The sequence below is a fragment of the Procambarus clarkii genome, chromosome 76 (assembly GCF_040958095.1).
Source record: "Procambarus clarkii isolate CNS0578487 chromosome 76, FALCON_Pclarkii_2.0, whole genome shotgun sequence".
In the NCBI taxonomy this organism is placed as follows: domain Eukaryota; kingdom Metazoa; phylum Arthropoda; class Malacostraca; order Decapoda; family Cambaridae; genus Procambarus; species Procambarus clarkii.
The window spans coordinates 19,826,296-19,849,500 of NC_091225.1; the positions used below are offsets into that span (position 1 = coordinate 19,826,296).

The window sequence follows — 23,205 nt, forward strand, 5'->3', positions numbered from 1 at the left end:
CCATCTGTTAACTGCTATAACACTGAAAAAGTTCTTTCTAACGTCTCTGGTGTAAAAATTAAAGATAACTAAATTTGTCTTAAAAGTGGGAAATAAAGAAAATCGTCTTGTCTAACAGTCGTAGATTTCTCGTGAAGAAATCCACGAGAAATCTATGTTTTTATACTACAATAAATTGACCCACATAAGTTGACCAGACCACACACTAGAAGGTGAAGGGACGACGACGTTTCGGTCCGTCCTGGACCATTCTCAAGTCGATTGTGACTTACTTTAGCCCCGTTATTGTGACTCATTGCCTGCAATGACCCACATGATATTCTAAATTTCTGTTTAACTTCCTGCGACTTTGCACGACCCAGAGCCAAACCGTCACTAACGACATTGTGTTTATTAACAACAATTATTCTTTTGTTTCATTAATTAAACATAATTTGTGTAATTTAATTCCGCTCTCTTAGGAAATAATATATTCATGTACTGTATTAAGCAAAGTTCGACTGTGTTCAGTAGGGGTGATTTCTGCTGAAAGTTATTGAATTTTGAAGGCGATTTTGAAGGCGATTTTGAAGGCGGTTTTGAAGGCGATTTTGAAGGCGATTTTGAAGGCGATTTTGACATTTGAATGAACGTTCACATGTTCATTCTTATCTACTGCTCAAAAGCACACAACATACCTTTAGTGAGTCCCTCTATCATGAGGATCAACACTTTCCTCAGGCTGCCCCCTCCCCTTACCCCAAGAGGGGTAAAGACCCCCTCCCCTCACCTCAAGAGGGGTAAAGACCTCTCCCCCTCACCCCAAGAGGGGTAAAGACCCCTCCCCTCACCTCAAGAGGGGTAAAGACCCCCTCCCCTCACCCCAAGAGGGGTAAAGACCTCTCCCTTCACCCCAAGAGGGGTAAAGACCCCCTCCCCTCCCCCCAAGAGGGGTAAAGACCTCTCCCCTCTCACCCCAAGAGGGGTAAAGACCCTCCCCCCTCTCACCCCAAGAGGGGTAAAGAGCCCCTCCCCTCACCCCAACAGGGGTAAAGACCCCCTCCCCTCACCCCAAGAGAGGTAAAGACCCCCTCCCCTCACCCCAAGAGGGGTAAAGACCTCTCCCCTCACCCCAAGAGGGGTAAAGACCTCTCCCCTCACCCCAAGAGGGGCAAAGACCCCCTCCCCTCACCCCAAGAGGGGTAAAGACCCCCTCCCCTCACCCCAAGAGGGGTAAAGACCCCCTCCCCTCACCCCAAGAGGGGTAAAGACCCCCTCCCCTCACCCCAAGAGGGGTAAAGACCCCCCTCCCCTCACCCCAAGAGGGGTAAAGACCCCCTCCCCTCACCCCAAGAGGGGTAAAGACCCCCTCCCCTCACCCCAAGAGGGGTAAAGACCCCCTCCCCTCACCCCAAGAGGGGTAAAGACCCCCTCCCCTCACCCCAAGAGGGGTAAAGACCCCCTCCCCTCACCCCAAGAGGGGTAAAGACCCCCTCCCCTCACCCCAAGAGGGGTAATGACCCCCTCCCCTCACCCCAAGAGGGGTAAAGACCCCCTCCCCTCACCCCAAGAGGGGTAAAGACCCCCTCCCCTCACCCCAAGAGGGGTAAAGACCCCCTCCCCTCACCCCAAGAGGGGTAAAGACCCCCTCCCCTCACCCCAAGAGGGGTAAAGACCCCCTCCCCTCACCCCAAGAGGGGTAAAGACCTGGGTGAGAGTTTTACCCACAAATTTTCTTAGCTTTTCCTAAGATATTCTGCTCTTAAGACCAACTATTTGTTTGGGTCGAGGGCGGGCTGCGTGCTCCCCGGCCCTCTCTCTCTCTCTGGATGACGGAGTCTCTCTTTGTGTATGTGGTGGTGGTGCTGGTAGTGGTAGTGGTGGTGGTGGTGGTGCTGGTAGTGGTGGTGGTGGTGGTGGTGGTGGTGGTGGTGGTGGTGCTGGTAGTGGTGGTGGTGGTGGTGGTGGTGGTGGTGCTGCTGGTGCTGCTGGCGCTGCTGCTGCTGCTGCTACTCCTGCTGCTACTGCTAATGCTATTACTGCTGCTACTCCTGCTGCTACTGCTACTGCTATTACTGCTGCTACTCCTGCCTCTACTGCTGCTCCTGCTGCTACTGCTGCTGCTGCTACTCCTGCCTCTACTGCTGCTCCTGCTGCTACTGCTGCTGCTGCTGCTACTGCTGCTGCTGGTGCTGCTGCCACTCCTGCTGCTGCTGTTACTGTTCCTACTCCTGCTGCTGCTGCTCCAACGGGGCCTTGCGTATCAATGCATATCCATTAGCATCAACAGAGAGCAAGATTCGGCTGCTGGGCTCAAAAGCAATTAATACCTGGTGTTTATTGGACTATTATTTTTGCACACAGGATATAGATTACTTCTGGCTCTTCTTAGAGGCATTAGAGCTCTGCCTTGTTACAGAGCTTGTGGGAGGGGGTGGGAGGGGGAGTGGTTCTCGGTGAGAGGGAGGGAGAGAGAGAGGCAGAGAGAGAGAGGGAGAGAGAGGGAGAGAGAGAGAGGGAGAGAGGGAGAGAGAGACTCCGTCAGTGTGAAACCATTTCCTACGCTTACCTATTTCTCGAAGTCATTTTTTCTCCCATTTCTTCAGTTCCATTTTTCTAGTTTTTAATTGACAATTTTCTATTTGTGGATTATCTTCCCTATTTTTCCCTCTTCTTTAGTTTTGTTAATTTTTATTATCGTTTTCACACGATAATTGCGATAACTGATATCTCTGTTATCTCACACCATTCGTTATCGAAGAATTTGTTGCTGTTCTTGTTATCTTAGCTTATTTTCCTGTTCTTGTAATCTAAGCTTATTTTCCTGTTCTTGTAATCTAAGCTTATTTTCCTGTTCTTGTAATCTAAGCTTATTTTCCTGTTCTTGTAATCTAAGCTTATTTTCCTGTTCTTGTAATCTAAGCTTATTTTCCTGTTCTTGTAATCTAAGCTTATTTTCCTGTTCTTGTAATCTAAGCTTATTTTCCTGTTCTTGTAATCTAAGCTTATTTTCCTGTTCTTGTAATCTAAGCTTATTTTCCTGTTCTTGTAATCTAAGCTTATTTTCCTGTTCTTGTAATCTAAGCTTATTTTCCTGTTCTTGTAATCTAAGCTTATTTTCCTGTTCTTGCTTTTCTTCCATGTAGTGTTTAAATCCAAATTCAAAGGCTTTATTCTTAAATGTTTGTTCATTTATGGTTGGATAGAACGAGAGGAAAAGGAGTTGGGTCAGAGTGAAAAGGAACAGTACCCAGCCACCGGAGCCATCGGGGATTGAGCTCAGACCTTGCAAGAATCAGATTGCTACTCTACGGCACAGTCCAAGTGGATGGATTCAATGTCATTTTTGTCACTTTCAGTATCTTAGTTCATATTGCTTGTGTTGTTGGGTTCTCTCTCTCTCTCCCTCTCTCTCTCTCTCTCTCTCTCTCTCTCCCTCTCTCTCCTGGGGGGATCAGGTTTCAAGGGGGTTGCCTGTACAAATTTGATATTTACTGAAAGAGCTTCTCACCAAATTTATCGCCTTTGCTCTCTCCATCTCACCGTTACAATCTTCTATCTTTCTTTCTTTCTTCATTCTCTCCTCCTGTTATCGCTGTGTTTAGTATTTTTGTTCATTCTCTTTGATCCCATTCGTCATATGGTTTTCTTCTCGTGTTTCTTTCTTTACTGTGTTCTTTCATCCCTCATGTCTTGTCTCCTGCTTCTCCTCTCTATTCCTTCTCTATTTCTATCTCCTGTTCCTTCTCCTTCTTCCTCCTCCTCTTTGAGGGGAGCCTGTGGTCCTGGGTTCGATCCCAGGCGCCGGTGAGAAACAATGGGCAGAGTTTCTTTCACCCTATGTCCCTGTTACCTAGCAGTAAAATAGGTACCTGGTTGTTAGTCAGCTGTCACGGGCTGCTTCCTGGGGGTGGAGGCCTGGTCAAGAACCGGGCCGCGGGGACACTAAAGCCCCGAAATCATCTCAAGAGATCCTCACTTACAAGGACTAGCATCATCTTGACTTTTTATACAGTCTCTATTTCCTTTGTTTAAGGTCGTATGTCTCCTTTGGTCCGCTCCACTATAACTTCAAAAGGAAAAAAAAATGTAAAAATATTATGTCTTTCCAGTTTCTTAAATTTGTTTCTTGTCTTTGTAGTTCTTAAAGATTCGGAAGTTATTTCTTGGTGATATTCAACTTGTGTAAACTTAATATGTGATGGAGTGAGTCAGGGTTTACAAGCAAAAGGTTCCAGGGTTCGATTCCCGCGGCAGGAGAGAGAGAGGACGTTCGGGGTAACATTTCCTTTTCACCTGATGCCTCTAATCACTTAGCACTGAATAGGGTGCCTGGAGTTAGGCAAGAGCTCGAATACGAATTGAGTATCTCTGGCAGTTCAGTTTGTATGAAGCTCGAGATGAAGTATAGAATGAGTGGACAAAGACAGGGACACACTATTCCAAATGGAATGACAAGTGGAATGCATTAGGAAGTGATGTGGTGGAGGCTGACTCCATACACAGCTTCAAGTGTAGATATGATAGAGCCCAGTAGGCTCAGGAACTTGTACACCAGTTGATTGACGGTTGAGAGGCGGGACCAAAGAGCCAAAGCACAACCCTTAAGTACACACTATCGACAGGACTATTGAGTAGTCGTTATAAGGAATAACAACATTCCCATGGAAGTATGGAAGACAATTTTAAATTTAAATTTTGCCCCGAGGGGCGAGTTTATTGGGCAGCGTCACTCATCCTGTGAGTGGACATACCACCATAGTGACAGTATTGGGCAGCGCCACTCATCTTGTGAGTGGACACACCGCCATAGCAGCATGTACAACACTCCCCAATAGGAAGAAAACCCGCTGGGTTGTTCATCCTGTCACTTGTACCCAGACACAGCTGGGACTTGCTCAGAAGTCAATTTACTAACAATAGCAATGAACTGAAGCTCATCTATGACCCTGTAATATATCTATTACAGGATAGAAAGATATAGATCTATCCCCCCCATATCTATTTTGCGTGTTGGCGAAAGACCTACCACCAATGTATATTAATTTCTTTAGCTATAGATATTTGGTAATGAATGTGTCTTTGAACACCAAACGGCAGTGTTGCAAGGGGGGGGGGGGACTGAGCAACACCCCAGACAACACTGTTCAACACACCAGCCAACACTGTTCAACACCCCAGACAACACTGTTCAACACACCAGCCAACACTGTTCAACACCCCAGCCAACACTGTTCAACACCACCAGCCAACACTGTTCAACACACCAGCCAACACTGTTCAACACACCAGCCAACACTGAGCAACACACCAGCCAACACTGTTCAACACACCAGACAACACTGTTCAACACACCAGCCAACACTGTTCAACACACCAGCCAACACTGAGCAACACACCAGACAACACTGTTCAACACCCCAGACAACACTGTTCAACACCCCAGACAACACTGTTCAACACACCAGCCAACACTGTTCAACACACCAGACAACACTGTTCAACACCCCAGACAACACTGTTCAACACACCAGCCAACACTGTTCAACACACCAGACAACACTGTTCAACACCCCAGACAACACTGTTCAACACACCAGACAACACTGTTCAACACACCAGCCAACACTGAGCAACACCCCAGCCAACACTGTTCAACACACCAGCCAACACTGTTCAATACCCCAGCCAACACTGTTCAACACACCAGCCAACACTGTTCAACACACCAGCCAACACTGTTCAACACCCCAGACAACACTGCTCAACACACCAGCCAACACTGAGCAACACACCAGCCAACACTGTTCAACACCCCAGCCAACACTGAGCAACACCCCAGCCAACACTGTTCAACACACCAGACAACACTGTTCAACACACCAGCCAACACTGAGCAACACCCCAGCCAACACTGTTCAACACACCAGCCAACACTGTTCAACACACCAGCCAACACTGAGCAACACCCCAGCCAACACTGTTCAACACACCAGACAACACTGTTCAACACACCAGCCAACACTGTTCAACACCCCAGCCAACACTGTTCAACACCCCAGCCAACACTGTTCAACACACCAGCCAACACTGTTCAACACACCAGCCAACACTGTTCAACACCCCAGACAACACTGCTCAACACCCCAGCCAACACTGAGCAACACCCCAGCCAACACTGTTCAACACACCAGACAACACTGTTCAACACACCAGCCAACACTGAGCAACACCCCAGCCAACACTGTTCAACACACCAGCCAACACTGTTCAACACACCAGACAACACTGTTCAACACACCAGCCAACACTGTTCAACACACCAGCCAACACTGTTCAACACCACCAGCCAACACTGTTCAACACCCCAGCCAACACTGTTCAACACACCAGACAACACTGTTCAACACACCAGCCAACACTGTTCAACACACCAGACAACACTGTTCAACACACCAGACAACACTGTTCAACACCCCAGACAACACTGTTCAACACCCCAGCCAACACTGTTCAACACCCCAGCCAACACTGTTCAACACACCAGACAACACTGCTCAACACCCCAGACAACACTGCTCAACACCCCAGCCAACACTGTTCAACACCCCAGCCAACACTGTTCAACACACCAGCCAACACTGTTCAACACACCAGCCAACACTGTTCAACACCCCAGCCAACACTGTTCAACACACCAGCCAACACTGTTCAACACCACCAGCCAACACTGTTCAACACCCCAGGCAACACTGTTCAACACACCAGACAACACTGGTCAACACACCAGCCAACACTGTTCAACACACCAGCCAACACTGTTAAACACCCCAGACAACACTGTTCAACACCCCAGCCAACACTGAGCAACACACCAGCCAACACTGTTCAACACACCAGCCAACACTGTTCAACACCACCAGACAACACTGTTCAACACCCCAGCCAACACTGTTCAACACCCCAGCCAACACTGAGCAACACACCAGCCGACACTGTTCAACACACCAGCCAACACTGTTCAACACCCCAGCCAACACTGATCAACACACCAGCCAACACTGTTCAACACCACCAGACAACACTGTTCAACACACCAGCCGACACACCTGACTGACCAACACAAACAGGGAACCACCACCTGTAGAAGGGGTTAGAGTTAATTATGCAATGTTTGTCCAGGCGTGCTGGGGGAGGAGGGGGGGGTGGGGGGGAGGGGGGGAGGGGTGGGGAGGGAGGGAGGGAGGAAGGGGAAGAGGGGGGAGGGGGAGGAAACTAAGAGTCGGAGCAATTGAGATGGGGGAGGCAGGTGGAGGAAGAGGGGAAGGCAGACAGGCTGGGGGGAAATGGGGGAAGAGGGGGGGGGGGGGGGAAGGGAGGTGGGGAAAGGCAGAAAGCAGAAGTGGGACGGGTCTTGTTGAAACGATAACGGCAGCCAACTTCCTCTGTTCGGTACTGTTGTTGAGTTAGACGGAAGGGTCTGTCTGTAGGGACGGAGGTGGGGACGGTGGAATGGGAGGGAGGGAAGGAAGGGAGGGAAGGAAGGGAGGGAAGGAAGGGAGGGAAAGGGGGAAGGAAGAACGTGAAAGGAGTTGGAGAACTGTGGTGTGTTTACGAGAAAAGGAGGACAGGAATGACTGATGTTCCACGACTCTTTGGAACTTGATGGCGCCCCGATATGAACATCTTGACTTCTAAGAAGGCTCCGAGACTTTGGACTCTCGAGTCCCGGTTGGTTCGAAACATGTTTCGTGGCATGAGGTTTAGTTTTCCGTCCACTGGTTTGCCTGTGATGCTCTTTCTGGCCCCGTCTTGTGCAGTGTCTTAGATGTTAGACCCGAGAAAACGGTTTTAGATCTTAGAAAACGATTTTAGACCCTAAGACAACGGTTTTAGACCATAAGACAACGGGTTTAGACCCAATAAAACGGCTTTAAACCTGATAAAACCGATTTAGACGTGAAAAAACGGTCTTTAGACCTGAGAAAACGGTTTTTAGACCTAAGGAAACGATTTTAGACGTGAGAAAACGTTTTTTAGACCTAAGGAAACAATTTTAGACGTGAGAAAACGATTTTAGACGTGAGAAAACGGTTTTAGACCTGAGAAAACGGTTTATTAGACCCGATAAAACGGTTTTAGACATGAGAAAACGGCCTTATACCCAAGAAAACGGGTTTAGACCCGATAAAACAGTTTTGAGATCCAAGAAAACGGGTTTAGACCCAATATAACAGCTTCGAGACCTAAGAAAAACAGTTTTTAGACCTGAGAAAACTATTTACCCCCTCAACGCCATCCATCCAAGCCAACCCCCATAACCTATCCCAATCCAACCCTACCCAACCTAACCAGAGACGGAGACCAAGCCAGCGGCGCCAGAGAAGTATCCACTCTTAAAGGTAAGATCTCTGTCAACAGCCATATCCTCCCTCTTCCTGCTAGAGTGGGTGAGGGAGAGGGAGAGAGAGGGAAAGAGGGAGAGAAGGGGACGTGACCCCAGCTCTCACCGCCACAAGGGGGGACCAACACCAGCGACGCGACGCCTTTGGGAGCAGCGCGGACACAAACATTCTCAATAAAAAATGGACAACAAAATCCGAAGTTAGACAAGGACTGTAAAGTCCTCAGACCACACGGAAGGTTGTAAAATGAGACGTAAACAGACCACGGGCTTCGGTGGTCCCCACAATGGCCTTAGTGGTCCTTACAAGGGTCTCAGTGGTCCTCACAATGGTCTCAGCGGCCCCCACAATGGTCCCAGTCTTCCCGCCAAAAGTCTCGGTGACGAGGCTACCTTGCCGTCTGTCCTTCACGTATTAAGAGTCAAACTTTGCGGGGTTCCCGGTGAGTGAGTGCCCATGCTGGACCTTGGGCCAGATTCACGAAGCAGTTACGCAAGTACTTACGAACCTGTACATCGTTCAACAATCTTTGACGGCTTTGGTTACATTTATTAAACAGTTAATGAGCTCCGAAGCACCAGGAAGCTGTTTATAACAATAACAACAGTTGATTGGCAAGTTTTCATGCTTGTAAACTATTTAATAAATGTAACCAAAGCCGCCAAACATTGAGGAAAGATGTACACGTTCGTAAGTACTTGCGTAACTGCTTCGTGAATCTGACTTTTGTCTCCATCCAGCATCATCAGATTCATCTCAATATTGCTCTCGGGGGATCCGAACCCTCTGAGCTTCTAAAACAGGTAGCGGGGTGATGTTGCTATTTCATTCAGGAAAACTGGATTTTCTCTGTATTCCTTCAAATCAAATGTTTATTCAGGTAAAGTACGTATATACAAGGTGAGTTAACATAATGTTGGATTTATAGAGCTAGTACATACAATGCCTAAAGCCACTATTATGCACAGCGTTTCGGGGAAGGCCAAAGAGTTAATAAGGGGCCCAAAACGAACCGAAACGTCATTGTACGAGTTGTGTTTAAACTGGTATCACAGTCTATAGCCTGGTATTACAGTCTATAGCCTGGTATTACAGTCTATAGCCTGGTATTACAGTCTATAGCCTGGTGTTACAGTCTATAGCCTGGTATTACAGTCTATAGCCTGGTATTACAGTCTATAGCCTGGTATTACAGTCTATAGCCTGGTGTCACAGTCTGTAGCCTGGTATTACAGTCTATAGCCTGGTATTACAGTCTGTAGCCTGGTATTACAGTCTGTAGCCTGGTATTACAGTCTGTAGCCTGGTATTACAGTCTATAGCCTGGTATCACAGTTTATAGCCTGGTATTACAGTCTATAGCCTGGTGTCACAGTCTGTAGCCTGGTATTACAGTCTGTAGCCTGGTATTACAGTCTGTAGCCTGGTATTACAGTCTGTAGCCTGGTATTACAGTCTGTAGCCTGGTATTACAGTCTATAGCCTGGTATCACAGTTTATAGCCTGGTATTACAGTCTGTAGCCTGGTATTACAGTCTGTAGCCTGGTATTACAGTCTGTAGCCTGGTATTACAGTCTATAGCCTGGTATTACAGTCTATAGCCTGGTGTCACAGTCTATAGCCTGGTGTCACAGTCTATAGCCTGGTATTACAGTCTATAGCCTGGTATCACAGTTTATAGCCTGGTATTACAGTCTATAGCCTGGTGTCACAGTTTATAGCCTGGTATTACAGTCTATAGCCTGGTATCACAGTTTATAGCCTGGTGTCACAGTTTATAGCCTGGTATTACAGTCTATAGCCTGGTATCACAGTTTATAGCCTGGTATTACAGTCTATAGCCTGGTATCACAGTTTATAGCCTGGTGTCACAGTTTATAGCCTGGTATTACAGTCTATAGCCTGGTATCACAGTTTATAGCCTGGTATTACAGTCTGTAGACTGTAAAGTGGTTCACTTATACACTTATTACAACATTCTCAGTGTTGAGTTAATACAACTTCTCAGTGTTACGTGAAAGAACAAAAAGTTCCAAGTAGCACGGGCTATGGTGAGCCCGTGGCAATGTACATCGCACGCAGTATAAAAGAAAAAAACACCTTCGCATAAACTTTGCAATGCGGATATATAAACAGGACTCGAGTCACGGAACCCGAAAGTTAATTTAATAAAACAGAATAAAAGTTACCTTAACACCTACACTACAACTGTATACACTTGATATAATAGGAGGGGCCTCGTAGCCTGGTGGATAGCGCGCAGGACTCGTAATTCTGTGGCGCGGGTTCGATTCCCGCACGAGGCAGAAACAAATGGGCAAAGTTTCTTTCACCCTGAATGCTCCTGTTACCTAGCAGTAAATAGGTACCTGGGAGTTAGTTAGCTGTCACGGGCTGCTTCCTGGGGGTGGAGGCCTGGTCGAGGACCGGGCCGCGGGGACACTAAAGCCCCGAAATCATGTCAAGATAACACCGAAACTATCTGTGAGGACACCGAAACTATCTGTGAAGACACCGAAACTATCTGGTGAGGACACCGAAACTATCTGGTGAGGACTCATTCACCTAATACCAACGCCTCGCTCGGATACCCGGGGCGAGGTGGCGCGATCGGAAACCAGGCATCACCACCATGGAGGTGCAACGGTCGGGATCTACACGTTCGTGTTACACAAAGGAATATGTCATTTATTTATATACCACTACACACTGGACAAGAAACAAAAGCTCTTAAAATGGACATGACAATGACTACTTAAGAGGAAGTTACTTCCCGGACCTGACGAGGAGAAGTAATTCCGTGACATCAGCCACTTGCCGCAACGTGATGCGAAAAAGTTGGAAAAAGTTAATGTTAAGTATGCAGAAAATGCGGACGTGGCCCAAAACAAACTCCAATGCGGATGAGAGCATGACTTCGACGCTGGTGAGTCTGCACGGATGAAAACAGACTCTGACATGGATGAGAGCGGACTCCAACGCAGATTGTGACATGGATGAGAGCGGACTCCAACGCAGATTCTGACATGGATGAGAGCGGACTCCAACGCAGATTCTGACATGGATGAGAGCGGACTCCAACGCAGATTGTGACATGGATGAGAGCGGACTCCAACGCAGATTCTAACATGGATGAGAGCGGACTCCAACGCAGATTCTGACATGGATGAGCGGACTCCAACGCAGATTCTGACATGGATGAGAGCGGACTCCAACGCAGATTCTGACATGGATGAGAGCGGACTCCAACGCAGATTCTGACATGGATGAGAGCGGACTCCAACGCAGATTCTGACATGGATGAGAGCGGACTCCAACGCAGATGCTGACATGGATGAGAGCGGACTCCAACGCAGATTCTGACATGGATGAGCGGACTCCAACGCAGATTGTGACATGGATGAGAGAGGACTCCGACGCAGACTCAGTCCGTCTGCGAAGCCCAATAGCGTCGACAGCTGCACATGCAAGAACTATCTACTTCCTGGTGAGCAGTTTCTCATAGCAGTGGTTGAAGAACGCTGACGCGCCGGACCAGAAGCTGGCCATCTGTTGCAACGTCGTGCAAGGATCCACTGTGGGATGGGGTGAAACCTGTCGCTGATTGATTGATGAAAATTAAACCACCCAAAAGGTGGCACGGGCATGAATAGCCCGTGCCACTTAGCGTCCACGCGGGGACGCTAAGCCCCGAAGATAACCTCCACATAACTTCCTAGTACATTCCACCTGTTAACTACTGACAATGAACAGGTTCTTTCTAACATTCCTGTGGCTCATTTGGGTACTAAGTTTCCACCTGTGTCCCCTTGTTCGTGTTCCACCCGTATTAAACAGTTTATGTGTGTGTGTATTCATCTATTTGTGCTTGCAGGATCGAGCACTGACTCCTGGATCCCGCCTTTCTAATCATCGGTTGTTTACAGCAATGACTTCTGTCCCATTTCCCTATCATACCTAATTTTAAAATTATGAATAGAGTTTGCTTCCACAACCTGCTCCTTAAGTGCATTCCATTTTTCCACTACTCTCACGCTAAAAGAAAACTTCCTAACATCTCTCTGACTCATCTGAGTTTCCAGCTTCTATTTGTTCATCTTTCGTCATATATCTCTCAATAAACACATGGTAATGGATTTCACTGCCTCTGAGTAAATGCTTGTTCATTATGTACTCCACTGCCTCTCCATTAGAGAATTGTACCAGAACAAGTCTTGAGGTTATCTTGAGATGATTTCGGGGCTTTAGTGTCCCCGCGGCCCGGTCCTCGACCAGGCCTCCACCCCCAGGAAGCAGCCTGTGACAGCTGACGGGCTGCTTCTCCCAGGTACCTATTACCTATTTACTCCCTCTCCCAGGTACCTATTTACTGCTAGGTAACAGGGGCATTCAGGGTGAAAGAAACTTTGCCCATTTGTTTCTGCCTCGTGCAGGAAACGAAGCCGCGCCACAGAATTACGAGTCCTGCACGCTATCCACCAGGCTACGAGGCCCAAGTCTATTCTTGGTACAATTGTAAGGTCCAACCCGGCGACTAAGTTCCTCCTCGTAACCTGCCATCTCAGCCCTGATACAACACAATATCTCATGCAATTCATATTTTTCCATCTCTACCCATTCTTGTCTTGATTTTGCCTCAGATTCGAATAATCCTTGTATTATAATGGTCTTCCTTCTCAGTGAGTCACTCTCATGCTGGTAGTCCCTTCCCTGGATATCCCCCATCCCAACCTTACTCACTAATCCATCCCCCACCTATCCCCTGTCCTTAGCCATGCTGTTAATCCTTCCTATTTCATTTGTGATCCAAGCACATTCCCTCTCCCAGTCTTCTCTGCCCTTCCTAATCTCTTCTTGAATATAGAGCATAAGCTCTTGTTTCTGTCTCTCAACCGCGTCCTGTATTTGCTGAAATAACTCGCTTTCAATCCCTTGGATTAGATCCTCCATCCAATCGCTCCTTCTCTCTACAAATTTACCCATTAATTTGTCTACAAATCTGTCCTTCTCCTCTTCCCTGCTGGTGATTGATCTTGAAGTCCTTCCTAATCTTGTCATTGAAGTAAACAACCTAGCCAAAACAGGCGCTCCTAGTTACCCTGCCCGATCTGCTACGCAAAAGGCGAGCAAGTACTCCAAGCGGCGAGTCAGGTGTGAGGTCCCAGTCTGTCCCAGCTGTTGAGGTCGCATCCACCGCTAGGTCGGCTCCACTATTCCATAATACCACAATGTGTTCAACACTGAACAACGGTGCTATTTCTACTTTCTTTGCAGGCGATGAGTCACAATAACGTGGCTGAAGTATGTGGACCAGACCACACACTAGAAGGTGAAGGGACGACGACGTTTCGGTCTCTCGTTTTCGGTTTCGAGGTTTTCTACTTTCTTTCTTCACTTTCTTTCAGTTTGAGTCAACTTACTAGTTATTGAATCACTCATATATACACTTTATCACTTCAATGTAACTTGATTATCCATCCCAATTCATTAGCTTCCCAAGAGCTTCCCTTCTCAGCTTCTGAGCTCAGCTTCTCAGCAAGAGCTTCTCGTGGTGGGCAGAAGAGCACTTCTGCCCACCACGGCTGCCTGACCACACACACTGTGTGTGTGTGTGTGTGTGTGTGTGTGTGTGTGTGTGTGTGTGTGTGTGTGTGTGTGTGTGTTCATCTAGTTGTGCTTGCGGGGGTTGAGCTCTGCTCTTTCGGCCCGCCTCTCAACTGTCAATCAACTGTTTCTACTACTACTTTTTTTCCCCCACACCATACACACACCCCAGGAAGCAGCCCGCGACAGCTGACTAACTCCCAGGTACCTATTTACTGCTAAGTAATAGGAGCATCAGAGAGAAAGAAACTCTGCCCATCGTTTCTCGCCGGTGCCCGGGATCGAACCCGGGACCACAGGATCACGCATCCAGTGTTCTGTCCGCTTAGCCACTGGGTCCCTTAAACTCTCTCTTAAATTATAACTCTCTCTATTCCACATTTCCCAAACTCTCCCTTCACCTGCACCTCTTCGTCTTCATTATCCCTCTCTCCCCTCCCCCCCCCCTATATAGTCGTATTGCCTCGGCGCTTTCTCCTGATAGTCCCCCCCCCACCCCCCGCCTCCCGCAAAAAATATTATTCACCTTTTAGAATAGACTTACTTTTCTTCCTACCCCTCGCACCTCTCCCCCCCCCCTCCCCCTAGCACCTCCCACTCCCCCCTAACTCCCATAACCCCACCCCACCCCCTTCTTTTCCCGCCTTTTCCCAAAGCTGCTGCTCCCACTAATTACATTTGGAATTCATTAAACGTGGTAAGACTCAAGCGAGAACTTCGCGCCCCAAGCCTCAAGGGGGGATGGAAGGAGGAGGGGGAGGGGGAGTGGGAGGGGGAAGTGGGAGGGGGAGGGGAGGGGGGAGTGGGAGAGGAGGGGGGAGTGGGAGAGGAGGGGGGAGTGGGAGAGGAGGGGGGGGAGTGGGAGGGGAGGGGGGAGTGGGAGAGGAGGGGGTAGTGGGAGGGGGTAGTGGGAAGGGGGAGGGGGATCCAAAACCTAAGATGGCTTTACACTTACGACGTCTCACACAACTCTCTGTTTTATATACCAGCCCAACCCCCCCTTTTAGCTAGTACTTATAGTGTCTCTGACGACCATCGAAAATATATTGACCTAAAAAGGGGCAATTGAAAAAAAAAAATTGAAATCGGTACTATACTGAATCCGGACAAACTGGAAAACGTTCGTTGTACTGTTGCTGCCACGAAAACCTAATTTTCGTAGGCCTTATATACACTGAGGCCTAATATAGTACATATGTGTGCTATACTAGGCCTATGTATATTTAAGTTGGGGTTTTTAGCTTTTTTCCGGACACTATAAAGTGAATAGTAACTAATTCTACTATCTAATTGTCCATTACGTCTATGTATACATAGACGTGTATATGTATACATATCCACATAGTTACAAAAAGTACTATCTAAACATGTGGATGATTGTGTGTGTATGGATTTATGTATATCCTTTATACATCCTTTATATAAAGAAAAAGATCTTTTATTTTCCTTTGCTTGGGTTCGGATAAGGTTAGGTTAGGTTAGGTTAGGTTGGGTTAAATTAGATTGGTTTGGTTAGGATAGGATAGGTTAGGATGGGTTGGGTTAAATTAGATTAGGTTTGGTTAGGATAGCATAAGTTAGGTTAGGATGGGTTGGGTTAAATTAGATTGGATTTGGTTAAGCTGGTTTATAGAGTAGCGATGATGTAGAGGGCATAGATTCTTCTCAGATCTTGGCCTCTACCCCCACTACACTAAGACATCTTGAGGGGGTTCTTACAATTCACCAAAATACTCGCGGATACACTACGCCCCTTGTCATCAACGAAGAAGAGGAAGGGCACTCAATTATAAAATAATTTATGAAATATAGTAGAGAAATAAATTTGAAAAGGAGGAAAAATATAGTTTCTCAATATCTGGGACACGAAGCCTGTCCAGGTCCTTATCCAGGTCCAGCTAGGATTGACCTCCATTATACAGACCACAACAGTTCAATTGTTAGAGCATGTACGTAGTAAAACAAGTAATTCCAGATGTGGAATCAAAGAACAGCCGCTCATATGAAAATGATTGGACTGCAGCATTGTAAAGATGAATGAGTACAGCATTTCCTTCCACCTTGACAGACAGCCCCTTGTAACATCCTGACGCCTGCAAACCTCACCAAGACACTAATCACAAACAACTCTCAACTTGCTGCAAATTTAAGCCCCTTAGAACACATTCACAATATACAAGCTAAAAACAACATCACACTCACCATATATACTGATGGGAGCCTCAAAACAGCTACAGGGAGGGAAGCAAGTGCTGTTATTGCTCATCAGCCCGATGGCAGCACAACTGAAAAGGAAATAAAGAGTTAGTAACTGGGCATCCACAATGCAAGCTGAGTTGGTAGCAATACTGATAGCACTCGAAATTATTGACAGCACTGAAGTAGAGAGCTTAATTATCTCAAAGACTCCCTTTCCTCACTACTAGGATTAAATAGCTTATAATGTACCGTGCCAAAGTGGTTCTGTGGTATCACTTTGTCAGTACCGTGGTACTGGCAAAGTGTACAGTGCCTGTCTCTGATGCCAGAGATACACAACTTTACTTAATAAAGAGGTTAAAGGCAAACTCTTGTGAATCCCCTCTCACAACGCACCAAAGGAACATGATAAAAGGTGACTATAAATAAATAAAGACAATGTTGACTGCAATCTTGGGCTATGAAAAAGAACTCTAAACTGAGTCATTAGATGAGAACTCTGAAATGAGTTTGAAGAAAGTAAAAAAGTGCCAACAGGAGCTAGTAGATTCACAGTTCGTCACTAGGAAATTTGTCAAAATAAACACTTTTGTCATAAAAATTTCACAACAAAATCAGAGCACTGGAGTTCTGACCCGGCCGCCAGGGGGTGAGGTGCCCGCCTGTGCTGCAGTCGTAGCCGACGAACGTGGTGGTTGGATAATCGTCGTTGCTGACGTGGCTTGTGTGATGGGGGGCCTCTCCCCCCAGTTATGCGGACTCGTCCGGTGAGTCTCGAATTTACTGGATGGGCTGATTATCCTGCCATGGAACTCATTTTGTGTGATATGCTCTGTGTCCCTGTAGCAGCGAACAATGGAGTGGAATTGGTGTCTTCGTATCGGGCTCTTGTGAAGTTTGCGGAAGTGGATGACTACCGGGTGTTTTTACGTAGCTACGAGGGACGGACCTTGCAACTGCTGGACGCTGCTGGTACAGTGACTGTTTCTAACCAGAGCGGTGCTCTCACCTTTGTCAGCGTTCATGGTGCACCTCTGGAATTTCCGGAGGACCTGCTACGGAGGTACTTCGGGCAGAATGGCACTGTCGAGAGTGTTAGATTGCACGTGCTTTCCTCTGGGAAATTTAAGGGTGTTCGGACGAATATTCACACTCTGGGGATGTGGCTAAGGTCGGACATACCGTCCTCTGTGTGGCTCCTGGGGTACTACGTTCATGTGTACTACGCACGTCAGCCAAGGATCTGTTTTCGCTGTGGTTTGTTGGGCCATCTGGCTGCTGGGTGCTCCGAGGATGTCGTCGCTCCGCTGAACCTCTTTTGTGATAAGGATTTCCGCCACTAGCTGTGGAGGAGGCCTCGGTGGGTGAGGAGGTTGTGCATAACCCTTTGGCTGCTGGCTCACGTCCTATGTCGACCGGTGCGCCTGTTGATGCCGGGGCTTGTCCTCCAGAGGTTGTGCCGTTCTCAGTTGGCCATACTGTTCTGTAAGGTGTTCCTGGTGCTGCTGTGGGTCTTCCGGGTGCTCCCTTGACATCTCCGCCGCCTTCAGCTTCTCCGGCTCCTGTGTCTCTGCCTCCGAAGAGTGTCCCGGCCGTGCTGGGAGGTGGCGTGGATGCAGGGCCTCCTGTGGTGTTGGGGCCGGTCCCCTATGTCGTTAAGGCTGCTGACGTCGTGCGCCGGTGCACACACCCTGTGGTATCCTGCTTCTGCCTTCAGCTCTGACGATGTGTAGTAGGATCCCAAGCGTTTGCGGCGTTCTCTTTCTGCATGGGCCGACCTGGGTGACTTTGACGATTGCGGGTCCCTTGACGGGGGTGGTTCCTGGGGAGTTGGTGTCTACTGCGATGGTGGTGGCAGAGGTTCATGCGCCTCCTGCTGCTGCCAGTGGAAGTGTTTCTGATTTAACGTCTATTTTTTCTACCGCAGGGGTTTCTCCGCAGTGGGGGGGGGGGGGGGGGGGTGGTTCCTCCTCCTGAGGTAGATTGTGAGGTTGCTGGTGTGAGCCGAGGCCTTGTGGTCGTTTTGAAGAAGGATGTCTGCCGTAGGGGGTCTGTGCCAGTGCCCGACCCTGTGGGTGTTCCGGCGGAGGTTCCTGTGGTGTTGCCCTCTCCCATCACCTCCTGTAGTGCCACCTGCTGTGTTGCCGGTCTCTGTGCAACAACCGCCTCGTTCCAGGAGCACGGTTGCCCGTTCGAGGGGTGCCGTACCTGGTGTTGGGCTTCTGCCTGTTGAGGATGTCTGATTATTTTATTAATCTCCGGCCACCCATCACGTGGGAGCGTGTGGTGCCGCTTCCCCTCGACCTTAGTACTATTTGGGTCCCCCGTGTGCATGCCTTCGTGTCAGAGGTTCTGGATCTTATGGAACACCCTTCTGTGTATATTCGTCGTGATGAGCGGCCTGCTGAGTGGTTGCGCTGGGAGGCATATGGTATCCGGTTTCCGAGGGATCTGTTTCTGCTCAAATACGAATTCAAATGTCCTGTTTTATGTAATGTATTGCGTGTTTGTGTTTTATTGTGTGCCCTTCCAGCATGTGCTTTTGTACTTTGTAGTTTTTTAATGTGTTTCCATTATTGTACTGCTTAGCATGCCATGCATGTAAAAAAAAATTAAAAACAAAAAAAAGAATAGAAAACTATCAACCGTTGTCACAGCTCGAGTACTACTTGGCAACAAGTGTCCGACAGTTTGGCGTGTATGAGGAATCTATATAAAGCAAAGTGTGAAGTGTGTGAACTAAAATAAGCACACACTTGAACGTTACATTTCATACCATGAAACATTTCAGCCCTTTAGAGATAAATACAAACTCACGCTGCATGAAAATTGCAGCTCATTTAATTACAAATGATCAAAGATCTGAAATTCTTGCACTGTATATGACAGATGTATAATTAATGTATAATCTATGTAGTGAATAGACACAGAATCATAACAGCAACTTTCCCATTACCAGCAAATCCAACATTGAAAAGTATTTTAGGTATTGACAAAAGACCTACCTCCAATGTGCAAAATATATTGCAATTTCAGAGAGATGTTGCGATGCAAGAAATTTCTTAACAGGCGTCAGCAGTAAGAAAAGAACTATGAAGTTCTTTACCAAATAGCAGTCACGAGTCGTATTCTCCTGTACCCGCCTGTAACACAAGAAAGAATATCTTAGATACATAACTATCGAACAGAACTACTGTTTTTTTTTCTTTTTATATCTAAAACATTAAATACAGCATAAAATATTGTGACAATAATCTCCTTCAAGAGATTGAGCCTGCTCTTCCCTCCACAAACACGTCGTTGAAATTATATAAAACGACTATGGAAGACATGTCCAACAACAACAACACCACCAGCAAGGCTTGCCAGGGTGAGCAAAACATATGCAGCCAGCCACGTGTTCGGACTTAAACCACCAAACTACATGTTGATCGCTACCGGCTCCGCTGATTGGTCGCCGGTCTGGCTGCACCTGCACTCGCCCCCCCCATACTACTTGATGTCTGGGGTCGCCCCACCCTCCTACCTCAGAATGTTCAGTGCTTTCGTGGTTACCACTCCTCCCGGCTAGACGTTAGCGTGTACTGAGAGAGGTGGTAGCTTAAAGCCAATATTCCAGCACCTCCCATTTACTTGTATATTGCACTTCTTGTTATTTTGTCTTAACGTAACTTTTCATTGTGTCATTTAAGTATTCTTATTATTTTGATTGATTTTATTATAAGAATTTGTTTGTGCATTTTATTCATGTTTTGATTTAATTAACGTAATTAAAATTTCATTGTTAAAGTTTACTTGTGTTTTGTGTGTCTTCTCCTTACCTTACCACAGACGAAGTTCCAGTTTTTTCTATTTTTTTTTATAACTATGTGACGAGGCCATACCCCTAGCCTTAAACAGCCGAACACCAACGCGTTACCGTCACAATATACTGAAACACCAAAACTAAGCATAATCTCTACACCACACATCAACATACACCAAAACACACACAAAAAAACAGAACATTCACAGTAACATCACACAGTAAAGCTAAAGTTCCGCGAGCGCTATGTCCTGGGTTCGTATCCTGGCCTTGGAGGATTTACTGGGCGCAATTCCTTAACTGTAGCCTCTGTTTAACGCAACAGTAAAATGTGTACTTGGATGAAAAAACGATTCTTCGCGGCGGGGATCGTATTCCAGGGACCATAGGATTAAGGACTTGCCCGAAACGCTACGCGTACTAGTGGCTGTACAAGAATGTAACAACTCTTGTATATATCTCAATCTCAATTCTCAATAAAGCATAGAATAACAAGAAACACAGAATGACAAGAATACAGATAACAAGGCAACAGATAACAGAGTAATATAACATATAAGTGAAACAAAGAACAATAAAAATACATAAGAACATACAAAAATAATCAAAAGCTGCACAACCCAGACGGGGCGCACCAAAGGTCTCAGTAACGTCAAAAGTGTACAAAGAAACACAATGAAACCAAAGGTAAAAACAAAACAAAAAATGCATATAAACAACGGGAAACAAAAGCAAAAACACACGCACCATGTGTCACACCACTCAACAGCAGACATCATACTACACAACCATAACACGGAACACACACATGACACACAGCACAGGCAAAGAAAATGACACAAACAAAAACAGCAGGCCTCAAAAGCCAAACGAAGATACAGCGGAACAGGCCCCACGCAGGGACCAGAAATAAACACACACACACCACACACACAAAACCACGCACCCATGCATGCAGGCACCGGGCAACAACATCAAACAGACACACAAGAATAAGCACCAAGCAAATAAAGATAAGCAAACAAAAAACCCAACCACATGGACTACTCATATTTATCCGGGTATTCCTGCTCCGAAAAACGCAAGCTGTAAGCCTCCCAAACCAACAATTTGTCATTAGAGACTGGACAGCCAGGAGCCGCACAAGGCCGAGGCATTAAATTCGGTACTCCAGTGACAAAATCCCGCACCTGCGGAACCCAAATAGAAGAAGAGTCCCACGTTACAGGACGCATCTGGCCATCAAAGCCACACCTCATAGGACAAGTCCCATCATACACTTCGCCAGACTGATGGGAAGAAGACAGGGAAGGGCTTCTTCCTAGGGGGCCGGTCACAGGGCTGCAAACGGGAAAGCACACCGGGCAGCGCTCAAGGCCGCGTATCAGCTGGTACACCAGGTCCCATGTCAGGCTCCGCACAGAGCGCCACGCAGGGGGAATCGTCAAACGCGCCATGTCCCCCACAACCAGGAACAGGAGCAGAGAACCCCCGGCGCACATCCTTCGTCAACACCACCACAAGGTCGCGGTCACCAGGGGCAACCGCCCACGGCGGGGAGCCACCAGCAGGAGGCGCAGGATCCAACACAGGAGACAGGGCCACCCATAGCATCGTCATCCACATCTTCGCATTCATCAGCCCATGCAAGGGAAGGCGACTCATCCTTATCCTGACGAGAACACTTAGGGACAGGCTGCTGATCGTCAGAGCTGTCACCCCCTGCAGGTGTCGCCCGAGAAGATCCTTCGGCCGGCCGCCCCAAAGCTGAGGTAGCACGACCACACAGAAAGTCGGCCTCAACAACGCTGGGGATGAGGCTACCCCCCACCAAGGACACCGGAACTGGAGAACCAACAGGTGCGGCTGGCGGGAAAGAAGGGATCCGCACAGGCGAGGGAACCAGCGACGACGATAACACGGCCGGAGGGGAAGAGGACGCATAGGCAAAGAATCCCGCGGAAGCGTAGAGGATGATTGCAGAGGCGGGGCTGCACACACCCCCACCTTGTCACGAGCACCACCACACGTATCCACAGGCCCACCAGCTGATGAACCTGGGACCACCACCGGGCCAGCAGGCGGAGGTGAAACCTTCCCACCCACTCCATCACAAGGCGACATATCCTGCACCACCAACAGAGGGAAATCTTCTTCTCTAAATATATTAACGGGAGCAACCGCCACCCTAGTACAAGCGGCCGCCTGGTACCCCTCAAGGCCACAACGAAAACATTGTCGAGGCAGCCCTGCGTAGAACGCCCGCATAGTGTAGCCCATCAAGGCTAGTGTGGAGGGACCAGGAGACTTGAGCCACAGGCAGAGAGTCCGGGTCCCACATGAGACTCCATACCACCTGCCGGAAGAGACGGAGTTCATCCGGATGGAAACTACAGTCCCAAACTGGCCACACCTCATAGGACGAGTCTTATCATACACTTCCCCGGACAGGAAGACGACAGGGAAAGGCTTCTTCCTAGGGGGCCGGTCACAGGGCAGCGCACATGGCTGCACATCAGCTTGCGCACAAGGTTGCACATCAACTTGCACACCAGGTCCCACGTCGGGCGCCGCACAGAGCCCCGTCGAAGGGGCTCTTTGCGATACTCATCGCCTTGCTTCGACGAGTACTGTCGAAGCAAGGCCTTCGTGAACTCAAACGGCACACCATGTAGTGCCACATACGTTACCGAGCAGCACAGGTCAGAGATAGTGACGGTACCACCGTCCCCAGGGAGAGGAAAAGAGCGCCCATAATAACGGGCCACGAAGTCCTTATAGACAGCAGTGGAGTTAAACTTCACAAGTGCCCGATGGTTGGTCAGCAGTTGGAGCCCGTACACATCGCCAACCCGAGCACGTAGCATATCCAACAGGACAATCTCAAAGGCCAGGTAAGACACACGTCCAAAAAATTCCAGACCCACGGTCTCAGAGCGGCGAATAGGGGGGAGAAGGGAGATCGCCCACGGCACCGACGCAACAACAACGCCCTCCCACCCGGAACGCCCAGCAACGACTCACTTTAATCGAAACGGCGAAAATCAAAACCCATTTTGAAATCAAACTCAAGTGTTATAATGTGCCAATGTGTTTCTGAAGAAAACAGCCTTCAATACAATAGGAAAATGGGTAGGAGGACAAGGGCAATGCAACAGTGCTTACAGTGATAGTAGAGGAGCGTGTGTGTTGAGAGACTTAGTGACAGGTGA

General features: G+C 47.9%; 1 protein-coding gene across 1 annotated transcript in view; it reads right to left on the minus strand.

The window, feature by feature from the left end:
- The window catches only part of LOC138357205 (uncharacterized), a 156,651-nt gene that overhangs the window by 49,264 nt on the left and 84,182 nt on the right, over positions 1 to 23,205 (minus strand). Inside the window, exons 3-4 of the mRNA XM_069313859.1 lie at positions 19,194 to 19,331; positions 16,192 to 16,274 (exon numbers count right to left, since the gene is read on the minus strand). Coding sequence (XP_069169960.1) covers positions 16,192 to 16,274; positions 19,194 to 19,331 — 221 coding nt within the window. The remainder of the gene's footprint in view (positions 1 to 16,191; positions 16,275 to 19,193; positions 19,332 to 23,205) is intronic.